General features: G+C 42.0%; 1 protein-coding gene across 2 annotated transcripts in view; it reads right to left on the reverse strand.

The window, feature by feature from the left end:
* Positions 1–297: 297 nt before the first annotated feature.
* DICER1 (dicer 1, ribonuclease III) overlaps positions 298–21,978 on the reverse strand; it is a 47,289-nt gene continuing 25,608 nt past the window's right edge. For both annotated transcript variants that reach the window (XM_006925562.3, XM_015599652.2), the window contains exons 16-28: positions 21,202–21,381; positions 20,768–20,981; positions 20,414–20,567; positions 19,269–19,451; positions 18,893–18,998; positions 17,892–18,067; positions 16,231–17,014; positions 12,776–12,931; positions 8,814–9,696; positions 6,918–7,186; positions 4,243–4,405; positions 4,076–4,151; positions 298–3,718 (exon numbers count right to left, since the gene is read on the reverse strand). In XM_006925562.3, the coding sequence (XP_006925624.2) occupies positions 3,553–3,718; positions 4,076–4,151; positions 4,243–4,405; positions 6,918–7,186; positions 8,814–9,696; positions 12,776–12,931; positions 16,231–17,014; positions 17,892–18,067; positions 18,893–18,998; positions 19,269–19,451; positions 20,414–20,567; positions 20,768–20,981; positions 21,202–21,381 (3,510 nt within the window). In that variant the 3' untranslated portion in view covers positions 298–3,552. The remainder of the gene's footprint in view (positions 3,719–4,075; positions 4,152–4,242; positions 4,406–6,917; positions 7,187–8,813; positions 9,697–12,775; positions 12,932–16,230; positions 17,015–17,891; positions 18,068–18,892; positions 18,999–19,268; positions 19,452–20,413; positions 20,568–20,767; positions 20,982–21,201; positions 21,382–21,978) is intronic.

The raw sequence follows: 21,978 nt of genomic DNA on the forward strand, positions 1-21,978 counted from the left end.
TATCAAGGTCTCAGTTTGGTGGCTAAAATTTTGTGTAAAAAAATTAGACACCCAACAGAGCAAGATAGAAAGTTTTAAATCAGCTGGGCCTTAGGACTGCACTGTGGTAGGTCTGAATTTTGATTATTCTCTGCCCTCTGCAGTCACCATGTGGCTTCAGGTAACGACTAAAAGAGCTGACTGCTGGGTGAATAATTGTACTTATGAACTGAACCAACAGAACCGAAGCAGCCTCAAGTCTCGTGCTATTTAGGCGGGGTAATCTGAATCTTTCTGAGAGCAAGCTATTATTAAGAAAATAAAAATATTAGTATTTGAAAAGATCATTACAGGAGTGTTAGAGGTCATTCTAAATTTAATCACATAACGTAAAAGAAAAAAGAGAAAAAGAAAAAAACGTAACAAACATTTTTTCAAACATAATTAAGAGTTCAGTTAACAAATCTCTGTCATACTTTCACAAACAGTAAAAATGCCACAGACAAAAATGACCTATTTAAGTTGTGCAAGTATATGACACATTGCAGGCATTATAATTATCTTTTTCAAATTCGGTAAATCAAAACAGCAGCGAGGCCAAACCACATTTTTTCCTCTCAGTTAAGCATATTTTCCTTGAAATGAGGTAAAGCATGGTACCAAGTGCAATGCTTATCTGTGCTACATGAACAGAAGAGGGGGGGAAAGCTATTACAAAACGCAGCATAGTTAGGACTGCTGAACGTGTATCACAAAAGCTAAAACATTTACAATGAAGGTTCGAGCCAACGAACCTCCACACAATCATCACAAGGAGTTTCTGTAGTTGCTTTCAAGACACGCCTCGCCAGTCCTTTACACGTGTGCTCACAGCACGGCGACGCCTCCCACTAGTAGGTTTCCGTGTTACATTCGGTCTCACGTGGCAATCACAGGAACAAGAGGAGGACACACACATGGTTGGAAAGAGGGGGCAACAGAGTGATTTTTTTTCTTAATTAATGGATGCGAAACATGTCAAGCTAAACTGGGGAAAACTTTACAGCATAAAAAATCAGCAGCACAAAAGCGTTCATAACCATTTCATATGTCTAACTCATAGTTTTTATTTTTTTAATGCAGTAACCAGGGGATCATAGAATGCTTCAAAGTGTGAGTCGCAAATTAAAATCAGCTATTTTTCTCCAGCAAAAAAAAAAAAAAAAGAAAGAAAGAAAGAAATACAAAATAGCTAAAGTTTGCTGTTGATAAAATATTTTGAATGGTAGCAGGAAATTTGAACCCCTGAGAATGTATGACCTAATCACATCCAAGTCTGAACTTTTTAGTATTAACAAAAAATACTCTTCTTAAGGTTACAAAATATATTGAGGCATTTTCTCCCAACGGGAATTGTAACTGCGGAACAATCTGGTTTTGGTGCCAGGAAGCGAGAGAACCCCTTAACACTGGGATTAGTGCATTAGATACAACGCAAAGCCCTAAGCTCCTGGCATCAGGTAGTTTAAAAATTATCAAGAGACTTGTGATATAACTTCATCACAAATCACCCTCCCTCACAAGTAAAATTTACATGCTTGTCTTTCTTGTTAATTGTACATGTTTACAGTTATATATAATTCAAGAACTGCTTGCTTTTAACTTGCCAGATCTCGCATTGAGGTTTTTTCAAAAAACAAACAGAAATCTAAGGTTCCAAACCAGAATTCAATATTTTAAAAACGAGCCCACTCAAATTAATTTACTCAAAAACTCATTTAACAATTTAGATCTCAATGTTAAGTTTGAGGTTGGAGACAACAAGTAACGTTGGAGAAGCTTAACACCCCCGTCACTCCGGTCTCCTTAGGAAGTGACGTTGACGGTGTTCTGGGTGACACGTGCAGAGGTGCGTCCCTGGGCGTGAGTGCTGCAGATAAAGCAAGACGCACAGTATTCGACTGCAATTCGAACGCAAGTGCAGCATCGCACGAAGCGTCAGTTCAGAATGACGTGCTGGGAAACGTTAGACACCTCTGCTCAGCTTTCTTAAACTTCAAGCATAATTAATGGGGCGAATTGCAGCAAACCTCTACTGGTGTGTTGGTGGGAGTGCAAGACTGGCCCACGGCTTTTATAAAGGTAAATGAAGAGGTATCGTAGGTACAGTGCAAAAAAAAAATTAAAATTTCAAGCATAATACATAAACATAGCACCAAACGGGGGAAAAAACGCATGCAAAAGAAAAGAAGAACTGAGGTATTTAAGTGAAGAGTGCCTACAGGTCTAATTAAAGAAACTCAGGCAAACGCCTAAAAATGTCTTTTTTTTTTTTTCTTTTCCAAAGATAGAAATCATGAGCTAGTTTATCTAAATTAATGAGCTAAATCACTGATGTATCAAAATTACGGCAGTTTATCGCAAACGTTAAACTTTCATGGCATTAACAGCACTGCTTTGGTAGGTGAAATGTGCATGCAAAATTGTGAAAAGTACAGTAAGAAATTTATGTGAGAAGACTAACAGTAAAGGTGCTGGGTTCTGCTTCTTTAAATAAGTAACCGATCAATTACAAAATCTGCAGCATATTTTAGGTGTGATATGTCTAAAGTTTATTTTGTGAGAGAAACAGCCTACAGGGCAAAATTATTTGCCACAAACAATTGCCATCAGTGGAACGACCTAGCAGGAGGTTTTTAATAAAATTGTGTACTTAGTCAAAGATCCTTTTAATGGTGGTGTTTTTAAAAATCCATAGACTACATATTCTGGGTTTTAAAATGTCTTTAGTACACACAGGACAGAAACTGTCATATCCTGTAATAAGTTAAGTTACAACTATGCTAGTGAGTTGTAAATATCACGCTATCTCAACGTCTAATGCGTAATAAAATGAAGGGAATGTAAAGTAGTTTGTTCCAAAAAGATCAGAAATTAAAGACTATCCATGAGGGTGTTACTTTTAAGGCAAGAACCTTTTTTATGCAAGACTATGTGGCATGAGAACACTAAAATCCGATTCGCCAACATGCCAGCCAATGCTCATTCGACACCTGTCCCTCGCTGTCAAGTGCAGTAGCAACTGGGCAACAGCGTCTCACACAACCTAACGTGGAGAAGAGACGACGCTGGCACACTCCCCTCGCGACCCGCGCCCTCCCCCATGCTCCCCGGCTTATGGACCGGGCGAGACGCACACACTGAGGGGTGGTACGGGACCCTAGCCCTAGGGACTGTCTGAGGTTTCAGCTCCGTGGCTCCCTAACACTAAGCGAAGGTGACAAATTAAGCAAACAAACAAACAACTGTCGATAATTACGCTGAGTGCTCGCTAAATGCCATCGTTAAAGCACTCTTGTGATTTAAACAAAGCAGGAAGTGAGGAAAGAAGACAAGATTGTGTTTGCGCAAAAAACTAAAACTACCATTAGTTCCAAAATTTTTATACATATGTTAAATGCAATCTATCTTGTTATCACACAAACTTTAAATTCTGCCTTCAATTCATTCTGTTCAATATCAACTTTAAATCATCCTTTTCAATTTAAATATTTTCCACCTTAATTCTGCTTTTTTTAATTTTAAAAAGGGGCTTCAGCTGTTGGGAACCTGAGGTTGATTAGCTTTGAGGCTTCGTAGGGCTCTTCTGGCTGCTGCAGACTTGGCGATCCTGTAACTTCGGCCGACACCTTTGAATTTCCCCTTTCCCACCACTTCCACGGTGACCCTGACCTTGCCATCGTAAGTTCTCTCGGCCGGGCTGTAAAGAGGCCAAAGAGCATGAATTAGAAGTCAGAGCGTTCATGACCACTGGCACTGGCACCGAGTGTGCCCCCTCAGGCCAAGGGCCCCGCGAACGAGCTGACAGCTCACAGAGGGCGGGCCGCTGTGCCTTGTCACACATCACCGGCAGCGGGCTGCCGTCTCCTCTGTAATTCAGCATCGCTTTACAAAAACAAAAAGAGAAGTCAACCAGACTACGAGTGGAAACTGCATAAGAGTGTGCCCCAGTGTAAACATTTTCCAGAATCATTGGTTTATGGCATTTTTGAGAACTTTCCCCCCTTGTTTTTAAGTAATTAAAAGTTAAATTTTTTCCACGCACATTTTTGCTTACCTAAATTTGGCAGTTTCTGGTTCCATTTCAAGCAATTCTCGCACAGGGGAACGGGGCACATTCGCAGAAAATTTTTCTATAATCAAAATGAAAGAATAATGTGAATAATATCCTTGCAGTTGTTTTTAATTTTGACTTTGCTTCTTTCGGAGGGGAGCCAACAGTACCTATTAGCGGCCGCATCATAGGATAGTACACCTGCCAAACCATCTCCAGTGACATCCCACTATCCATGTAAATGGCACCAGCAAGTGACTCAAAAATATCCCCCATGGCCTTTGGAACTTCAATATCCTCTTCCTTCTCTTCATCCTCCTCAGATCTCCTAAGCTATCAGAGAGAAAAGTGACTTGTAAGCAAAAGGCCATTTTGAAAGGCAGTCCACAGGGGGTGTTTCTTTTCTTGGATATGACTTTTATTATATCTTTAACAAAGGTAACAATACCGACGCTTTATGACACGCCTACTACGTGGTAACAGGTTCTTCACAAACATTATCTAAAAATAAAGTGTTTTCAAACTTAAAAAAAAAAACAAAGGAAAAAAATCTCCTCCTATTTAATATCTATACCCAGCGAAGGAAAGATTTCTAAATAAAAACAAACACAACTTTAAGACGAAATTAGAAATAGTCAATAAATGTATTTTAAAAACTTTTCAAATTCACTTGTAATCAAAGAAGCGCATGTTAAACAGTCTACTGCCCAGCACTGGCGAGGGTCGGACACACTACTGACGAGCACGGCGCTGCAGAGGACGGAGCTGCTTCCGGGAGCGTGAACTGCCACTTTTTTGGCAGGGAAATTCTATTTGGAAGATATTTTCCTCCAAGGTCCCTTTTAATTAAACTATTTAATACATGTTAGTTATAATAGAGTACCTGACACATATCACGTATTCAAATTAAGAGTAATAACTTACATATGTATCAAAAACCTTTAAAAGATCCTAATTCTTTGATGCAGCAATTCCATCTCTAGAAATTTATTTTATTTTAAGGAAGTAACTGGATTTATGAGCATATCCATCACATCCATGTTTATTAAAAGCCCCAAATAAAAACGATGTAAATATCCAGCCGCAAAGGACAATCTAAAGTACATTACTTTATAGCAGTACGTTGACTATCGTGCAGCTACTTAAACATAATGCAGTCAATACAGGGAACGCAATCCACAACATATTAAGTGAAAAGAAGCGGTTGTAGTAGATTCTGCATAACGTCATTCCCTTTTACATGTTTATATATGTGGGCGTCTCCACACTTTCGTAACAATACATCCCAAAATATTCACTTTGGTTATTGCTGAGGTAGTATATTGGTGTCACTTTAATTTTCTTTTGCTTATCTGTATTTTCTATAATAAACACAAATTACTTGTGACGGAGAAATAAAAAGGTGAGACAGTAATTTCTAAACAGATTGTTCAGTCACACAAAGTTCTATGGAACTCATTTACAATGCCAACTAGTGAAAAAATAAGATAGTTATTGTTCATATATCATGGTTTTAGGCAGAAAGGAATTTTAAAACTTACGGAGTATAATTCGCTCCTTTTACAGATGAGGAAAGTGAGGCCCAAAAAGGTGGAAATATTTTCTTAAGATCGAACAGTAAATTAGAAAAGCCAGACCATGACATTTTCAGTTTTTTGTAACTTCTATACGTGTTTTTTATAAACAAAGGGAAGAGGAATGAACAAAAATAAGACCAGTAGGTCTCACTGTTATCAAAAGAGAATTTAAATCTAATTTTAGTGAATTTCTCAAATTTTAAGCTTAAATATTTCTACAGAATGAGACTGGAAATAACACTGAACACGACAGTTCTAACGCCTGGTCACACTGCCAGCTGTGCTCAGCTCAAATGACAAGCCCGGGAGAGCGTCCACGGTCAAGGACACGGGCTGTGAGCTTTCCTTCCGCACGTATTCGATGTGGTTTACGTGCTGGCTGTCCTTCAAAACTGAGACTCTTAATTTCCCTCACAGAAAGTCAAGGGAATGCACGAAATCCCCAACAACGGTTTGGTACAACTGAAAAAAGGGAAGGTACAAATTCAAGAACCAAAGTTGGAATAAATTCCTTAACTCCCTAAAAGAAACCTACAAAAATAAGGAAACAAAGGAATCGGAATGGGAAGAATGAGGACGAGTGCCCCCCACCCCGGGAACTCGGGGATGTGGACAGACGTGGGCGAAGGGCCGGGATGTGGGAAAGGTCTAAGCAGCATCCCTTCCGACAAAACCGCAAAATCGGTCACAAACGCATGTGCTCCGGCACCAGAGAACCTTTTGGCGGAACTTACTAGAAGGCTCGCAAATTCCAATGGGTAAAAATTCTGAAATCTGGTTTTTTAAATGAGATTTCCTCATTTCACGTAGAAGCAGGTGTATCTGTGCTGCTTACCTGAGCCATGAGCAAATGTCCCCGATCCACTGCGAGCGGAAAGGTGGACACGACAAAGCCCGCGGAGCTGTCCTAGGGCCCGGCTACTGTCACGTGGGGGCCAAGGGTGGCGCCTGGCAGGGCTGGCCCGGGGTCGGGAGCCTGGATCCGACGGGAGGGTGAACACCTGACCGCTGGGCTCCTTCTCCTCCCGCGCATGGCCACACATGCCACATGGGGGCGGTCAAGTTTAAAAGGCTTGCCCAGAGCCTGCAGCTCAGCCCCGGCCCTCCCAGGGGCCGTGCAGCTGCTGGGCACCGCAGCCTTGACCTCCAGCCCTGACCCTCGCTGTCCCTCTAGACAGCTGTGCAGCCTGAAGTCTGCAGCTGCCGATGACCGAGCCGGGTGGCTTACTGCAAACACTCACGTTAACGTGCTTTTCAGCAGCACTAACCTCGGAATCCATCCCTTGCATTTCGTTCTTCTCAAGCTGAAACTGCACGAAGTCATCGATGACGTGGAAGAGCTCAGGGGACACCGCTTTGAAGTACTTGTGGTAGTCGTACTTCACCGCCAGCGACGCGAAGATGGTGTTGTTGACCAGAGCAGACCGCAGGTCCGTCAGGACCCCTGGGGAGTGCTGCCGCGGGTCTTCGTAAAGGTGCTTGGTTATGAGGTAGTCCAAAATCGCATCCCCCAGGAATTCTAAGCGCTGGTAGCAATCTGGGAGGGCGGGGGAGAAGCGCAGCCATGAGTCAGGCAGGAACTGGACGCGGCTCCCGCACAGTCGCCAATGCAGAGGTCAGACCCCCAGAGCCGCTAAGTGACTTTTACTTGGGTTCTCGATGACAAAATTATCGGACATATTTGACTATCTGATATTACGGAAGCCTCTGGCAATTAAATTTGAATGTCAAATTAAGCACGTTGCTTACATATAACTGGGGTCCTAAAATATCTAAGTGGCCCAAAGACTCGTGCTTGTTAAGGAAACACCTTTCCCAGGTGATACTATTATCAGCGAACCCTGCTCCTCTGGCGCCGTGCTGGCTGGGCAGGTGCCGGGTCATCACGCTAGAGTCTCTGTCACACCCTGCGCACGCGCCTTCCACACACTCTCCGCTTCGCTGCCTTCAGTGCACACGGCCGCACCCACACCGGGATGTGTGAGTGATGCCATGCCTCACCGCTCCCGGCTGTGTGTTTCACAGATGACACTTAGTACAAGAAGACCCTCTTCTCAACCTGGACTAGAAATACTGAATTCGACACACACCAAGAGACCGAGAAAGAAGGTTGCAGGAGTGAGCGGAGACCTTAGGCAAAAGCGGTCAGCTGTCAAAATGTGAGAAGTTATCAGCACTGACCAGCACCTCGACCTTCTCAGTGAAGAAACAGAGTGCACTCGAGTGAGGAACCCGAGGCAGGGGTGGTGACTCGGCCCCAGTGAGTGGAGAGGCAGGCGCTGGGCTGCTGGAACCCGGCTCTCGCCGCTGCAGAGTGCGGAAGAAAACCCTGCCTTGTCGCTTCTCCACCCAGAAAAAGAGGTTCTGCTTGCACCAGCGTCTTCCTAGCCAGCGTTAGATCATTTTTCACTTTTTGGCTTTACATTTTTCAGACCATCTTAACCTACATTGTTTTTCTTAAATAAACTTTATGCTTTGCTTTGGTATTCGGGACTCGAGTACTTGCTATTCTGATACAGAAAAATATGTAGACTTTAGACGGTTCACAGGCTGAAGCTGATTTTCATTTTCAGGCCAGTGTTCTTCCTTCTAATCTAATGGCTCGGGAGCCTGTGACATAAAGGAGGGGGACAAACAGAGCACGATGCAAAGCGGAAGGTGACAGTCAGAGCGAGGGCAGCGGAACCTTCTGTGAAACAGTTTCTTATAATCTGTTCACCTTTAGATATAAAAAGGCCTGAAGAGAGGGGTCTTTTTGTTCAGGAAGAACAATAAAAAGATGTGGAAATACATCCGGAACATACAGATAAATCAAGAACCAAAGGCGGCAGCAGTGAACAGGCATCGGAAAGACAGTGGGGCAGGACAGAACAGGAAAAGCGCAACAAAATACTAAGGCTCGAATTTCTCTAATTACGCAGCACGTGAAATGACACATAGCGAGTATATAAGATGGCTATCCCCCCTCCCAACCATCGAGGTTAGGGGCAGTGCATGCTCCCAAATAAAGGCTTCTTTCATTTTCCTTCTGCTTCCTCCCCCGCCATGCATACCAAGCACTGAGTCTGTACATGCACAGATCATTTTTTTTACAAGGCCCAAATAATGCGATTAACACATGGTCGCATTCTCAGAGAAACGAAGCTGGCTGTGGGGCTCCTTACCAGTAATAGTATTGTAGTGGTAGGAGGCATGTGTAAAAGCCTGCAGAAGGTAAGCCTTATTCTTGAATCTGTAGTTGATTTTCTTTTCGAAATTTTCGAAACCCGATATCAGGTGATTCAGCGTTTTATCTGCATCTGGATGGTCAAACATACATCGTGGTGGAATCTTCAAACAACCGTATTCCAAGTCTTTAAACACGGGGGAGCGGGGGCTGGCTGCACAGGCGGCAGCGCGGCCCCCTGAAAGGCTCTTTTGTTGGCTGCCGAAACTCTCCCGTGTCGGGCATGTGGCCGTTTCCCGGTCAGTCCTTTTAACGACCGGGAGCACCTTCAGCCCCAGCGAGCAGAGGAAAAGCTGAGCGGCCCTCTCGCCACAGCTGGTTAAGTAGCAGCCCAGCAGGGCCTCCACGCAGTCCGCGATGCTCTTGTCGGCGATGCACTGCTCCGTGTGCAGGTCGTAGGAAATGGACTGCTTCCCCGCGTCCACGCCGCAGCTCTCCTCTGACGGATTCCAGAACCCCACCACAAAGTCGTCCTCCTCCACGGCCTTGCTGGGGTCCAGATAGCACATCGCATCCCAGGAGCTATAGTCAAAATCCTCAAAATCTGCCGAGAACGGCATGCTACCTAAGGAGGACTTTTTGGGCATTTTCCATTCATATGCAGAATCGGTGGTTGAAAAAGGAGAGAGAGAAATTTTCTTTACGAAGGCTCCCGACCCCATCAGCATGTTGTCTATGAACTTGATGTGCTCCTGGTCGTACTCCAGGAAGTCGTCCTCGTACTCGGTGTCCTCCTTCGGGGCCCTCCACGTCAGGCCCTCCTCCTCCTCCTCCTCCAAGTCGTCGTCCAGTCTGCCATTAGCCAGCATGCAGTCTTTTGTCTGCAGCGAGGGGAACGGGGAAGAAGGGGAGACATAGCTGCTGTTTTTAAAAGGGTTTGAGACTCAATAAAAGCAAGGGTTATGGATAATTTCAAATGACAACCACAAATACTAAAAGGCAACTTTAAAATCATGGCCATTTGTTTTCAATTAACATAAAATAAGTTATTTAATCACATAAACAAAGTAAAACATGTTCTTTGAATGTTCGTTTTCTAAGTTATAAAATGACCTTTTATCCAGTACGAAGCTTTAAGTTAAGGATTTTACACGTGGATAGAAAGTTAATGTCCACACGGCAAGAAACTTAGCTGAGAGCTCTACCTGGCAGGACACACAATGAAAGCACTCATGCACAGGCCCCTTCGAGTTCACTGACAAAGTCTTAAAATGTCTTAAAAAGGTTTTCAAATTAATAAAATTAAATTCCAGATGTAGAAAAAGCATTATCTTTGCAATTAAGAGTATAAGAAGAAAAGAGGTAAAATTATTTTTTTAAATCTTTATAACATTAAAAACGTGCAAAAGTTTCATAAGGTTTTTGTCCCTATTTCTACTTCAAATCAAAGTACATTTGCCATGATGTAAAACTAAACTGCTTTGCTTGAAAACTAAAAGTGGTCACTGAACTAAGCTTAGTTCAAGTTATGAATTTGAGAAATTATGCTTTTCCCCTCCACTGAGCTACGGTAATCAGGGTAACAGATTATAGCATAACTGACAAAAATAGAAGAAAATTTAGACTTACATGAAACACAACAATCCAATTTCTGTCAGAAGATCCTTGCTAATTCCAATTTCTTTGGCAAAAGCTTATTTGTGAATGACAACCTTAATAATAGGCCAAGATTCAGGAATGATCTAACTTTTCTGCAATGCTAGCAAGATGCCAAATTTCTGTTGCGCAATAAATTTTTTTTAAAAATGCAAAAAACAAGACTTTATTTTTGGGAAAAGGCAGGAGCATGTGCTTTAATTATGATAGCTGATAACTTTCCAGAGCATTCTGACAAAAAAAAGTTTTCAAACTTTATCGAGCACTTTTCAAATACTGCAAATATTTTCATTTTAAGCCACACTCAAAAGAGATGCAAATAGTGTATCTGTTTGAAAAGAAGCACAATGAACCAAGCCATATAACTATCTAAATTTTTTTTAAGAAAAAAGTTTGTAAAACTTTTCGAGAATAAGGAAGAACACCAAAAGAAACTACAGTAGCAGACAGACCTCTAGGAACTATTTCCTGTTAAAAACCCTACACCTTGCCAAGGTAACATGAGATGTTTTTGACTGTTGTTTGGTCCTTAAGGAAAAAAAAAAGTCAAATTGCAATTTTAAAAAAAATCAGACAATATTTTAATTAAAAAAAAAATCCTTGTATACCTTTAGTAAGATGTTAACATAAGCTACCATTGGCAGAATATGAAAAATATGCAAAAGATTGGGTTTTATCACAAATAAACTGTGTGATCTTGGGCAAAGTTCTTTAAGCCTCTGGGTTTCAGTTTCTTAATCTGCAAAATAGTGGGATTCCGCCTCACTAAATGGTTTCCAAGAGCACTTCATGCTCTTAAAACAAAACAAAACAAAACACCAGCGTGAAACTCTCCTCCTACAGTTCAAGTGGACCTTCCGAGCTATTAACACCGGCAGCATTTCCATGCAAAGGTTTCACGAAAACCTATTTGCTGAGGAGCAGGGCGGGGAGAAGAGGAATGGGACAGACATGCTCTTCAACGTCATGTGAGGGCCTATTTCGATAAGTAGAAATTACTCAGTAAATGTATGAACAGTATTTCTAATGCATTCCAAGAACCAAAGTGCCAGCTCACCTGAAACATCGAGAAAAATGAGAATTTTTTGTCGTACCTTTTAAAAAAAAAATTAATCAAAAGGGCATGCCAATGTCAAGTTCATGCTAATTTTAAGAGCCAATTATATTATGAAACAGTATTTACAAGGCAGGACAATTGTAACTGGAAAGTTTTTTGTAGAAATGCAATATTTTCTCTAAAGTTCTCAAAATCTACACATTTTCTTTTAAGGTTCTATCTATTTCTAAATTAATAACAATGTGATTTTTCAAATCCAAATTGCATTAAAATATTCTCTTAATGCTTTTCCACAAGTTTAACTACTGCAATTAGTCGAATACTGCATGACTTAAAAATATATTCAATAAAGAGGTAAAAATCAAAAGAGTCAGGGAGTACACGAACTGGAAACACTTAAGACAGATATCTAGGATGTACGTGTCAGAAAGAAGAGCATGTATATTTAAAAAATATAACCTGTGAGAGAAACGGCATTCTCATTGTTGGCCCGAAGTAAAAATGAAGCAACAACGACGCAGTTTATTCATTAACGCACACACAAAAAAAAAAGTCCGCAAAATGAAACTGCCTCTCCCTTTGGAAGAGACGCCGGAGTTCTCCAGCCAACTGGACGGCCTGCTCTCACAGCTCGGCTCCAAGGCCCTCCACGGTGCCCTCTGGTGGCCCGCAAGACAAGACGACGTGAAGCAGCTGCAGCTAACATTCCGTCTTTTGAAATCATCTGCCAGATGTAAACTATTTCCAGAAAACTACAACCTTTACATATGGAGATTTATTTATTTATTTTTTCTTCTGTAAGTCACAAGAGGAGAAACAATCCTGAGAACACCCTGAGCTGCAAAAGCAAGATTTTACTGAAATTTAATTATTTCACAGGCAGACTTTCATAGGTTACTTGGAGATTATAAGTTACTGAAGTCATTTCATTACACAGAGCGAAGGAGCTATGATGAATTATAACACAGAACAGCACAGTAAAATGTTTTAGGGTTTTGCTTTTTTTTTATTTTTTTGAGTCACAACATCAGATACTCTTCTGCCTCTGGCAAAGGAAGATAATAGAAATTGTCCTCCATCAGAATTGCAACATTGTTTCTAAATTCAGTGACAAGATAGTCTATTTATGGTTATTAATTCAATATATTGAATATCTACTCTATCACAAACATACCAGGAAAAGTAACAAAAATAGAAAATTCTCCCCCGCATCAAAAAACAATAACTTCCAGCTACCAAAAACTTACCATTTCGTCTTTCTCCCATTTATCTGTGTTACTTTTGTCTTGATTTACTACATAACCAGGAGGAAGCCAATTCACGGGGGGATCGAATATCGACACCACCATGCGGCTGGGCAGCCCCTTCTTCTTCCCAAGCCGGTAGAGATTACAGTTGCTGACCTAGAGCAGAAAAAAATCTGTAAGACACTTACCATAAATGACCGCTGCTGGAATTCATGCCAGGCATATTAACATACTTTACATAAATGTTCTTCAAATTACTATGAGTGGTCATCAATAATAAAAACTGTATTGTTTTTCTCCCTAGTCACGAGAGGAAACATTAAATTCCCACATATTCTATGTCCTTTAGTGTACTTAGATGAATACTTCTGAATATTAAATGCATACCAGAAAAAATGCATATAAATATGCAAATTCCTTATAAAGTCAGAAGAAACAGTTGAGAAAATTTCAGCCTTTTGAAAGTACAATATGATATGAAATGCAAAATGCTAATTGGGACTACCAGAGAAAAGAATCCATATAAAACAAGGGTCCCTAACCCCGTCTGTGGCCTGTTAGGAACAGGCCGCACAGCAGGAGGTGAGCGGCCAGGCAGCCAGTGAAGCTACATCTGTATGTGCAGCCGCTCCCCACGCCAGCTTCACCTCCTCAGCTCCACCTCAGGTCATCAGGTGTCAGATTCTCCTAGGAGCACCAGTTCTGGGGACCGCTGTAAAAAGTCCAAGATGTCCCAACAGAAATAAAGGGGGGAAACTCCATAAACTTCAGCTGTAAAGTGGAAATTGGCACGGAACATGGCTAAAATAATTTTATATTCCTAGAACTTAAGGCAGAAATATGATTTCAATTGTACTGTTTTCTCAAACGTTATTCCCTTGTTTTGGATGTTACTTCAATATATCTTGGTTCAATCATTTTAAAATAGAGCAAAAGGCAATAAAAAAAACCTCCATTTTTATTCGCATCAATAAAACCCTCTGGGTCTGTTTTTCTAAAGCCTCCATCTCCTAATTTACTCGAATCACTGCATTTCTGTCTTGTTTTTACTTGGAAACTAGGGTCTAGAACTATTGATCTTATTTTCATTTTCTAAAATCTGGGATTCTTTTTATTTAAGTACTTCATGTGCCTTTTTTTCCACATTAATTCAACACCATGGAAAAAGCACCCACCACGGAAAGCACTGGCTCAGGCATCCCCGAGAGAATGGACGGAGCCGGCGAGACAGAGCGGCGGTCCCTGCACAGCACTCGGCTGGGAGGGGGGGGGTCTACACAACGCTGCGTGCCAACCGGCTTTCCCACGCTGCCCGACACATAGCACGCAAATAAACGCCAGTTTCCTTTCAGGCGATGAGAACACAACAGCACAGATGCCACTGAGAAGATAGGTAAAGTGCAACGGGGACTCCAAAGGGATGGAAATCACAGTCAAAGGCGACAGAAATGGATGGAAGAGGAGGAATGAACTAAGTGAGGCCTGACGTGAGGCTCCACGTGGGACGGGACGAATTCGGCAGGTAGAGATGGGTAAGTGCTCCGAGACGGAACACCAGCCATGCGCACACGGAGCCCGGGCGCAGAGCAGCGAGGAGGCTGGAGCCTGCCTGCAGCGGGCACGGACGCGCCTGGGGCGCGCGCACTGGGCCCTGCATCTCTCAGCTGGGGGGAGGGTTTCTGCAGGAAAACAGGGATCAAAGCTTTCTGAGCAGACGATGAATTTTCAAAATAGAAATGTCCTTCTTACCGAACAGAGTATACATACTGGTACTTCCTGCCAATTCTTAGCCTCTGATATCGTCTTTCTGCAACCACCCTGGGCAATCTCATTCTCCAAGCTCCAACCATCTCATGACTACTCCCCGCTAAACTGTATCTGAGTCCTAAATTCTCAATTAGCTGAACGCTTCACCAAACATTCCACTTCATATTCCATGAGGTCCAAAAACCCAGCCCCAACCCTGACTCCCACACCTCTGTGTGCACCTCCCCAGCAGCACCGCCACTGCGCTAGCCTCCCAATGCTGTGGCTGTCACCGCTGCACCAGCAGCCTGCCTCCCCCAACACTGGGAGGCAGAAAAAGACGGTGAAGGGTACGGCTCTAGCCTCAGACACGGTCCTGACTACCCGGGATAAGCCAGGTGACTTCGCACAAGCTAACTGGATTCTCTCGGCAGTTTTCTCATCTGCAAAATGTTTTCTGCCTCCCAACGCATTGCCTGGTGCGGACAGGGTAATGTCACAGAGGTCAGTGCAACAGGGTAGAGCTAGGTCTGCCACCTGAGAGCCACGTGACCTTGGGCAAATCAGCCTCTCCTGCCCCGGTACGCCCATCTACAAAATTAGAATAACAGTGGTGTCTGGTTAGAGTAAGCACTTCGTAAGTTGGGCTAAAATGATTATTTCCTCTGAAGCATCACTTACCTCGGCCCTCTCCTCACTGCCAAAACTCCAGCTCTATCCCATTTTCTGCTCGAGCTCAGGCTTCTTCAAAGGCCCAGCTGATTGCTCAGAGAGGTTTGGTTGTGCTTTTCAACTCACAGTGCATTCTGCTACCAGACCGATCGTTTAAAACTACCCCTTTATTAATATTAACAGACCCTGATGCATAAAGGGCCCGGCCCGGCGCTGAAGAGCCCCCAGAGCGGAGCCTCAGCCCACCTGCCTTTCCGAGTCTTTTCGCAGGGACTTCCACACTTCTGACTGCTGCCGCCACCGATTCGGAGCGCCAGCACGCGCTGCCACCACTGGTTTTATTTACGCAGTGTCAACGTACCTCTTCTGTCACCACCTTCCCTGACCAGGTGATCTGAGGCTTTGTATGGCATTTGTCAAGCCAGGTCCATGTTGCCTTGTGACACCTCTCTTACCGTTTCAACATTTTACTGTCATTACATTTCTTCCTTAGACCTTTGTCCCACTCTGACTTGGGGAACACGCCCTTCCTCTGGTCTGCGAAGCTCTGCTTCCTTGGATCTCTCACGGAGCGAGGGGCAGGCGCTGCTTGTCCCCGCCTACCTTGAAAACCTTGCAGATGAGCTCCTCCGGGAAAGCCCCGTGTCATCCACGTCTGTACGCCCCGAATGCCAAAACAGTACCCTCCCAAAAAAACGTTTAACGCAACTAAACTAAAGCGCAAGCTCCTGGAACAACCATGCTGCCCGCTTACATCGTCCTCTGGATCTAGCAGGGGCACGCACCCTCACGAATAGTTGTACTTGAACTAAATTTCTATCAATAAATAAAGCACATACAGATCAGCGAGCCCCCAAAAGCTGGGCGCTTTGTCAGTGAAAACCGGATTCGTGCCAAGTCTTGGGTGGATGTGCCACAGGCTTTGGCTGCGCGTGCCCGGTGCCGCACACCCTGCGGCTGATACTTTCCTCATCCTCTGAAACAACCGAGTACTTATAATTACTCTAACTGCTCAAAATATAAGAATTACTTCTCACCTTTTTGCTTCTCATATATGAAAGGCGGCCCTCATGAGCATCAGGATAAGTGCAAAACAGGTAGGTGGTGATGGCATGCTTTAAAAAGGAGTCGCCAAGCATCTCGAGCCGCTCCAGGTTGAACCCATCGCTAGCATTCGAAAGGGTCAAGGCCTGAAGAATAAGCCCAGGATTTGGGCCGAGAGTCCTCGAGGAGCGCCCGGGAGAAGGGCTCTGCTTAGAACCCGCCCTGTCCTCGAGCGTGGGGACAGCCTCTGCAGTGCCAGGCATCGCGGCCGTCACGGGACTTCCATCTGAGGTAGATTTGTTAGCATTTCCATCAAGGTATTTATTACTCAGTAGAGTACATTCATCGCTGGGCTTGGGCTGGTTCTCATAATTGTATAAATTCTGAATGGGATATGAGGTAGTTGGTTGTACAGGTATTTCCTGCTTGTAGTAATTCAGCTGATTTCCTTGGCAAAAGTCTCTGTTAGCTAGATCATAACTGCCATTGGCAAGGTTTCTATTGTAAGAAAGACCATTAATTGCTGTCAGATCTGTTGAAACTTCAATTGGGAGCTTACCAGGTGACTCATTGAATAACATTCTGCAGTTCACAGACATTTGGTCATGATTTTCTAGAGAGGAGGTTCGATTAGCACCTTGATGTGCAGCATTTTCAGGGACTACAATTGTGCTGTGCTTACAGTAATTATCATTTTCCGCTGAAGAGGAGTTAGCAATTGAGATGAAAGATTTGCTGTCGATAGATTTTTTCCATCCGAAGTCTAAGTTAGGGTATCTGCGGAGACATGTTTATAAATTTCATCAGGTCCTTCACAAGGGCTAGGCTTAGAACAAGAGCAATTTGAATGAAAAATAAAGAGCCATACAAATACACTACTACTTTAGAAGAAAAACGAATTTCCGAGGCAGAAATCAACATTACTGGATGTCTGCACAGTGTGAACTGTGATGGGGACGCGGTTCGCTGCACTGCTTTAACCCCGGCCTGGGGGGCGGTGGGCTGGTTAGGTCTCAAAGTCTGCAGCTGGCCTGCGGGGCTAGGGTTAACTAGCTGGGTAACGCTGGACAATTTACATTACCTCTCTGTGCCTGAGCTTCTGCACTTGGAAGAGGGGCTAACAATTCCTACTATTATATTTTAAAGTTCCTCAGTCTCTAGAACCATCTTGGTCTTGTGCCAATTGGATAACCAAAATTAATTTGAGTGGTTAAACCAAAAACTTCCTTAGAATGCAGAGATTTTACTAGTGGGAAGAAAATAATGAAGGTAAAGAATGTACTGAGGCAATCGCTTTTTAATATGAATCGAGTTTTATAAGACAAAGCAGTCTTAGAATGTCGGCACAGGAACAAAAGACTGTTTTCATTTTCACTTCAACTGCCACCACGGAGGGAAGAATAATTACTTTTGTCCTTAGCACCTCATCTCCCTCTGTAACTTTACAAGAACACAGGCCTCGAAGACCCCAATATACAGATTTTCACTTAGGAATCGAAGGATGCACTTATTTCATGTATTAGACATCCCTGTTTTCTTATTAATCTTTTAAGAACCATTTTATACAAAATTAAAGGTTGAACTTAATTTAGTTCTTTTGGAAATAGGATTTCAGATTTCATGGCCCGTATTCTGGCAGACGGCACAGGCATACCTAAAATCCACAGGAAGTGATCTGACTCCCACGCCAGCATCGCTGGCTGTCTGGGCTCTTAGCTCCTCTGCAGTCAAAAGGCAGTGAAGGCGATAAAGGATGCTGGGGAGACAGACTGCTTTTCTCCACAGTGATGCTGGAATTGGATGTATAGCACAGAGTTCTGGAACCAGTATCTTTGAATGTGAAAAGATGTGAACAGATAAATATGAAGCAAACACACAAAAGAATGAAAAACCAATTTAAAATCAATTTGACTAATGAATAAAGATAAACATCGTTAAGTACTAGCAAATCTTATTTTTTTAAAAATTTACAAAAAGAATCCTGTAGGGCCAAGTGCAATTTATCCTAGGAATTTATTAAGGATGATTTCATGATATAATTGTATCAATAGACGAAAACATTGATATTTGGTCCAGATACAAAAAGCAAAACTGAAGACTGCGACATGGGAGGGCAGCAGGGGTGCGGGGTGAAAAAGGGACAGGATTAAGAAGTATAAATTGGCAGTTACAAAACAGTCACAGGGATGTAAAATACAGCATAAGGAATCTAGGCAACAGTATAATAACTACGTATGGTGTCCGGGAGTAACTAGACTTGGTGGGGGGTTCACTTCGTAAGGTATATAAATGTCTAACCACTATACTGTACACCTGAAACTAATATAATACAGAAGCTTAACTGTAGTTGAAAAATAAAAAAATAAAGAATATTTTAAAATAATCCTTGAAGGCCAAATGAGATTTATCTTAGGATTTGTAAGGATTATTTCATGATATAATTGTATCGATGGACCAAATATAAAAGCCAAACCTCTCACACTGACCAAAAAGACATTCAAATAAAAGTCGACACACAGTATTAGTTAAACCAAAAAAAACCTACGGGTTGGGCAATTTTCAAAATATTCGCAAGCCACTCAGTTCACTTGCCAACAGAAACTGCAAATTTGTCTTTCCAAATAGTAAGTCACGCTGAGGACCTTAGCTCGTTACCTGTTTGTTCTGCAGACTTTCCCATTTGGCTTTCCTTTTTTCAGCACTGCTCAGAGGAAGAGCTTTCCCCTTCTGATTCAAATGGCGAGGCGTCAAAAGATTAAGTCTATAAAAATTGCAAAATAATTTTATCAAACAGACAAAAACGAGCACAGTCTCGCAGCGACTTGCCAACTTTGGCAGGCCTACACAGCACCCGAAGAGCTCATCCAGACTGCAGGGCCCGGAGCCACACCCGGCAGTCCCACGTGCAGAGGCTGTCCTGCCTGTCCAGCTTACAGGTGGGTGGTAGGGATGGAGAACCTCTGCAGGTGCCTCCTGCCCTCTGGGAGAATGCCTCAAGTGAAGCTGAAACGTCATTTCGGAAACGCCTTACCTTGAAGATGTGTGGTCCACATCCAGCAGTGGCTGGTTGAGATTGGTCAGGTCAAGGTTATACTTTGTTTTATAATATTCTGCAAAAGTTTCATACTCAGGGGAAGGAAATTTACTCAGTGGAGTAAGATCAGTGTACACATCAGCTACATAAAATCGATGAGGCTGATCGAAATTTCGATATCTAAAAAAAGAAAAATAATCAGTGACTTTTGTGTTTAAATTAACTATCCTCAAAACGACTGTTTTTAATACAGAAATGCACATTATGATTTTCAAGTAAGAGTTCAAAAGGTTAAAAATAAATAACATTAACAAAAACTTCAATTCTAAATAATATATTTCCAGTGGATTTGAAACAAGAACTCTTTGTATCAAGCAAAAATGGACTGACTCCCTCTTCTCCCTACTTTCCTATTATCCTACTCTACTACTGACTAGTCTAAATATCTAGACTTTGATATCACATGACTGCAAAACGGCACCTTTAAGGACCTCTTAATTTCATCAATACAAACTGTATGGGAAACTTCCAATATCCAAACTGAGTAATGTACTAATGCTAAACATGAAAGACACTTGTCATATGAAATGTATTACTGTACCATTTACAATTCTGATGGTTTGATGATATAGCTAACACTTAAAATATAGCTTTGAGGTACAAAAAGAAAGAATTAGTACTCTAATTCTTTGAAAACTGCCTTTACTGAATTTTATTGCTAAAAATCTCCATCCTCTAAGTTTTTACAAAATAAGAAGGAAAGCATTCTGATTTACTATTTTCTTTGCACTTAATAACATTACAAATAAAAATTTTAAGAAAGGAAATATTTATGACCAAATTCTAGAAGACTTTGGGATTAAAAGGATGGAGATTTTAAGAAGAAAGTTTATTAATACCATTCAGATTATCTAACCTTCACCAAGTAAAATACCTTCACCAAGTAAAATACCTTCACCCAGAGTTTAGGTTTCATTTTTAAGGATGTAAATTGGCGAAAACAGGTCCACCATGAAGCGAGATCTAAGTTTCCCAGTAGTAGCATCAATGTCAAAATCAAGCCCACTCACATTCCCATGTGAGCAAGTGAATCTTTAGAAAGAAAGTGTCACCACCACTTTGCTTTCCACTTAAATGCCTACCTTGGAATGATCACTGCATCCTGGTAATCTTCCAATTTAAAAACAAAGGGTGTTTCTTTTGAATACTTTGTACTGGGAATGCCTATGCGAGCTTCAGATTTCTCAATATCTTCCATGAACTTAAAGTCAATGTCCAAAGTGCTGGAGTCATTAACTTAAGAAAGAAAAAGACTCTTTAGCTTATAATAAAATAACACAGATAAGATTATCACTTAAGCTATATATTCATATGTGTCTAATTTAGAGTTATCAAAGTAAGAGGTTTCTGTAGTATATCCAATAAGCTAATTATCCAATAAAACTTGCAATTTTTAGCTAGTAAAAGTGAACGCTTTAGAGTCTGCATCTTCTTACCAACATTCAGAGGTAGAACACAGTAAGCCGAATCAGCGTCTGTGGGTTTAAACTCTAGTGCAGGTTTTTCAAGGCGAAGAATATGTGAGAATATATACTGGTGGAGTCTTGTGATCAACTCGAGCATTTGTAGAGACAATGTGAAACCAGACTTCTTCAACTCAATAGATATGGTCACCTCTCCAGAGCGAGTATACACGGGAAAGTGCGGAATCTTAGCAAAAAGAAAAAGCACCCCAAAGTTAACAGGTGGTTTATTCCTTTATAAATATTTAAGTTCAAAAGAGGAACGATGCTTCCTATCAGAGAAAAGATACCTCGATTTTTAAGTATTAAACACACTGAGGTAACGAAAGGCAGTTATTCTTAAGTAGTTTCTCCTTTTTAAAAAGATGATTATTTTTGATAGAAATCGTTACCCTGAAGAGTCTCACCTGAGGTATGGGTTTGGCTGTCAGTATTCCGAAGCATCGTGTAGTATCCTCGGGGGGATAAAGCTTCCGCCTTCTGAAGTTGAGCTCATCAGGCAGCGGTGTCGTGAGAACCATCCCTATCACATACAGGTAACAGGGCTGATCGGGTCTAGGGTAGCTATCCCTCAGACATTCTGGAATCTAGAATTGGGAAGAAAAATTCAGCATCAAGCTCAAGTCTAATGGCCTCTTTTCCAGATGTTGGCAAGGAAACAAATTTATTCCTGGATTCACCAAATGCTGATAAGGAAAAGCTAAAAGGGTAGCCGAGGCACAGGACCTCCTAGTTACTTAACCTGCTGGAGAGTAAGCACATCTCAGGTCTAGGACGCAAGGTGGCCCACATTCACCTACCTTACAATGCACTGCTGACTATAAGGCTAATGCCAAAATTAGACAAAACGAACACTGTAGGGTCTTTTTTATTTAAAAAAAAAATACTACTCATCTGATCTATTTTTTTTGGCTCGAGAACTCTTTTCTTCCTTGAGTCTTTATTCACTATAGAATATAATAAAGGCAGGTGAATTTTTAAAAAACCCACATGATACTATTACTCAGATAACCTTTATTAACATTTTGATATACTGTATCACCTCTAGACGTTTTCCTAGGTATCAATGTATATAAACATACACACGCACGTATTATTCATTACAAATGGAATCTCAAAGACGGTGTCACAGCCTGATTTTTCTCTCCGATTTCTATATGAGTAGAAAATGAGACTATCTTTCA

The sequence above is a fragment of the Pteropus alecto genome, unplaced genomic scaffold (genome assembly GCF_000325575.1).
Source record: "Pteropus alecto unplaced genomic scaffold, ASM32557v1 scaffold8, whole genome shotgun sequence".
NCBI classification, from domain to species: domain Eukaryota; kingdom Metazoa; phylum Chordata; class Mammalia; order Chiroptera; family Pteropodidae; genus Pteropus; species Pteropus alecto.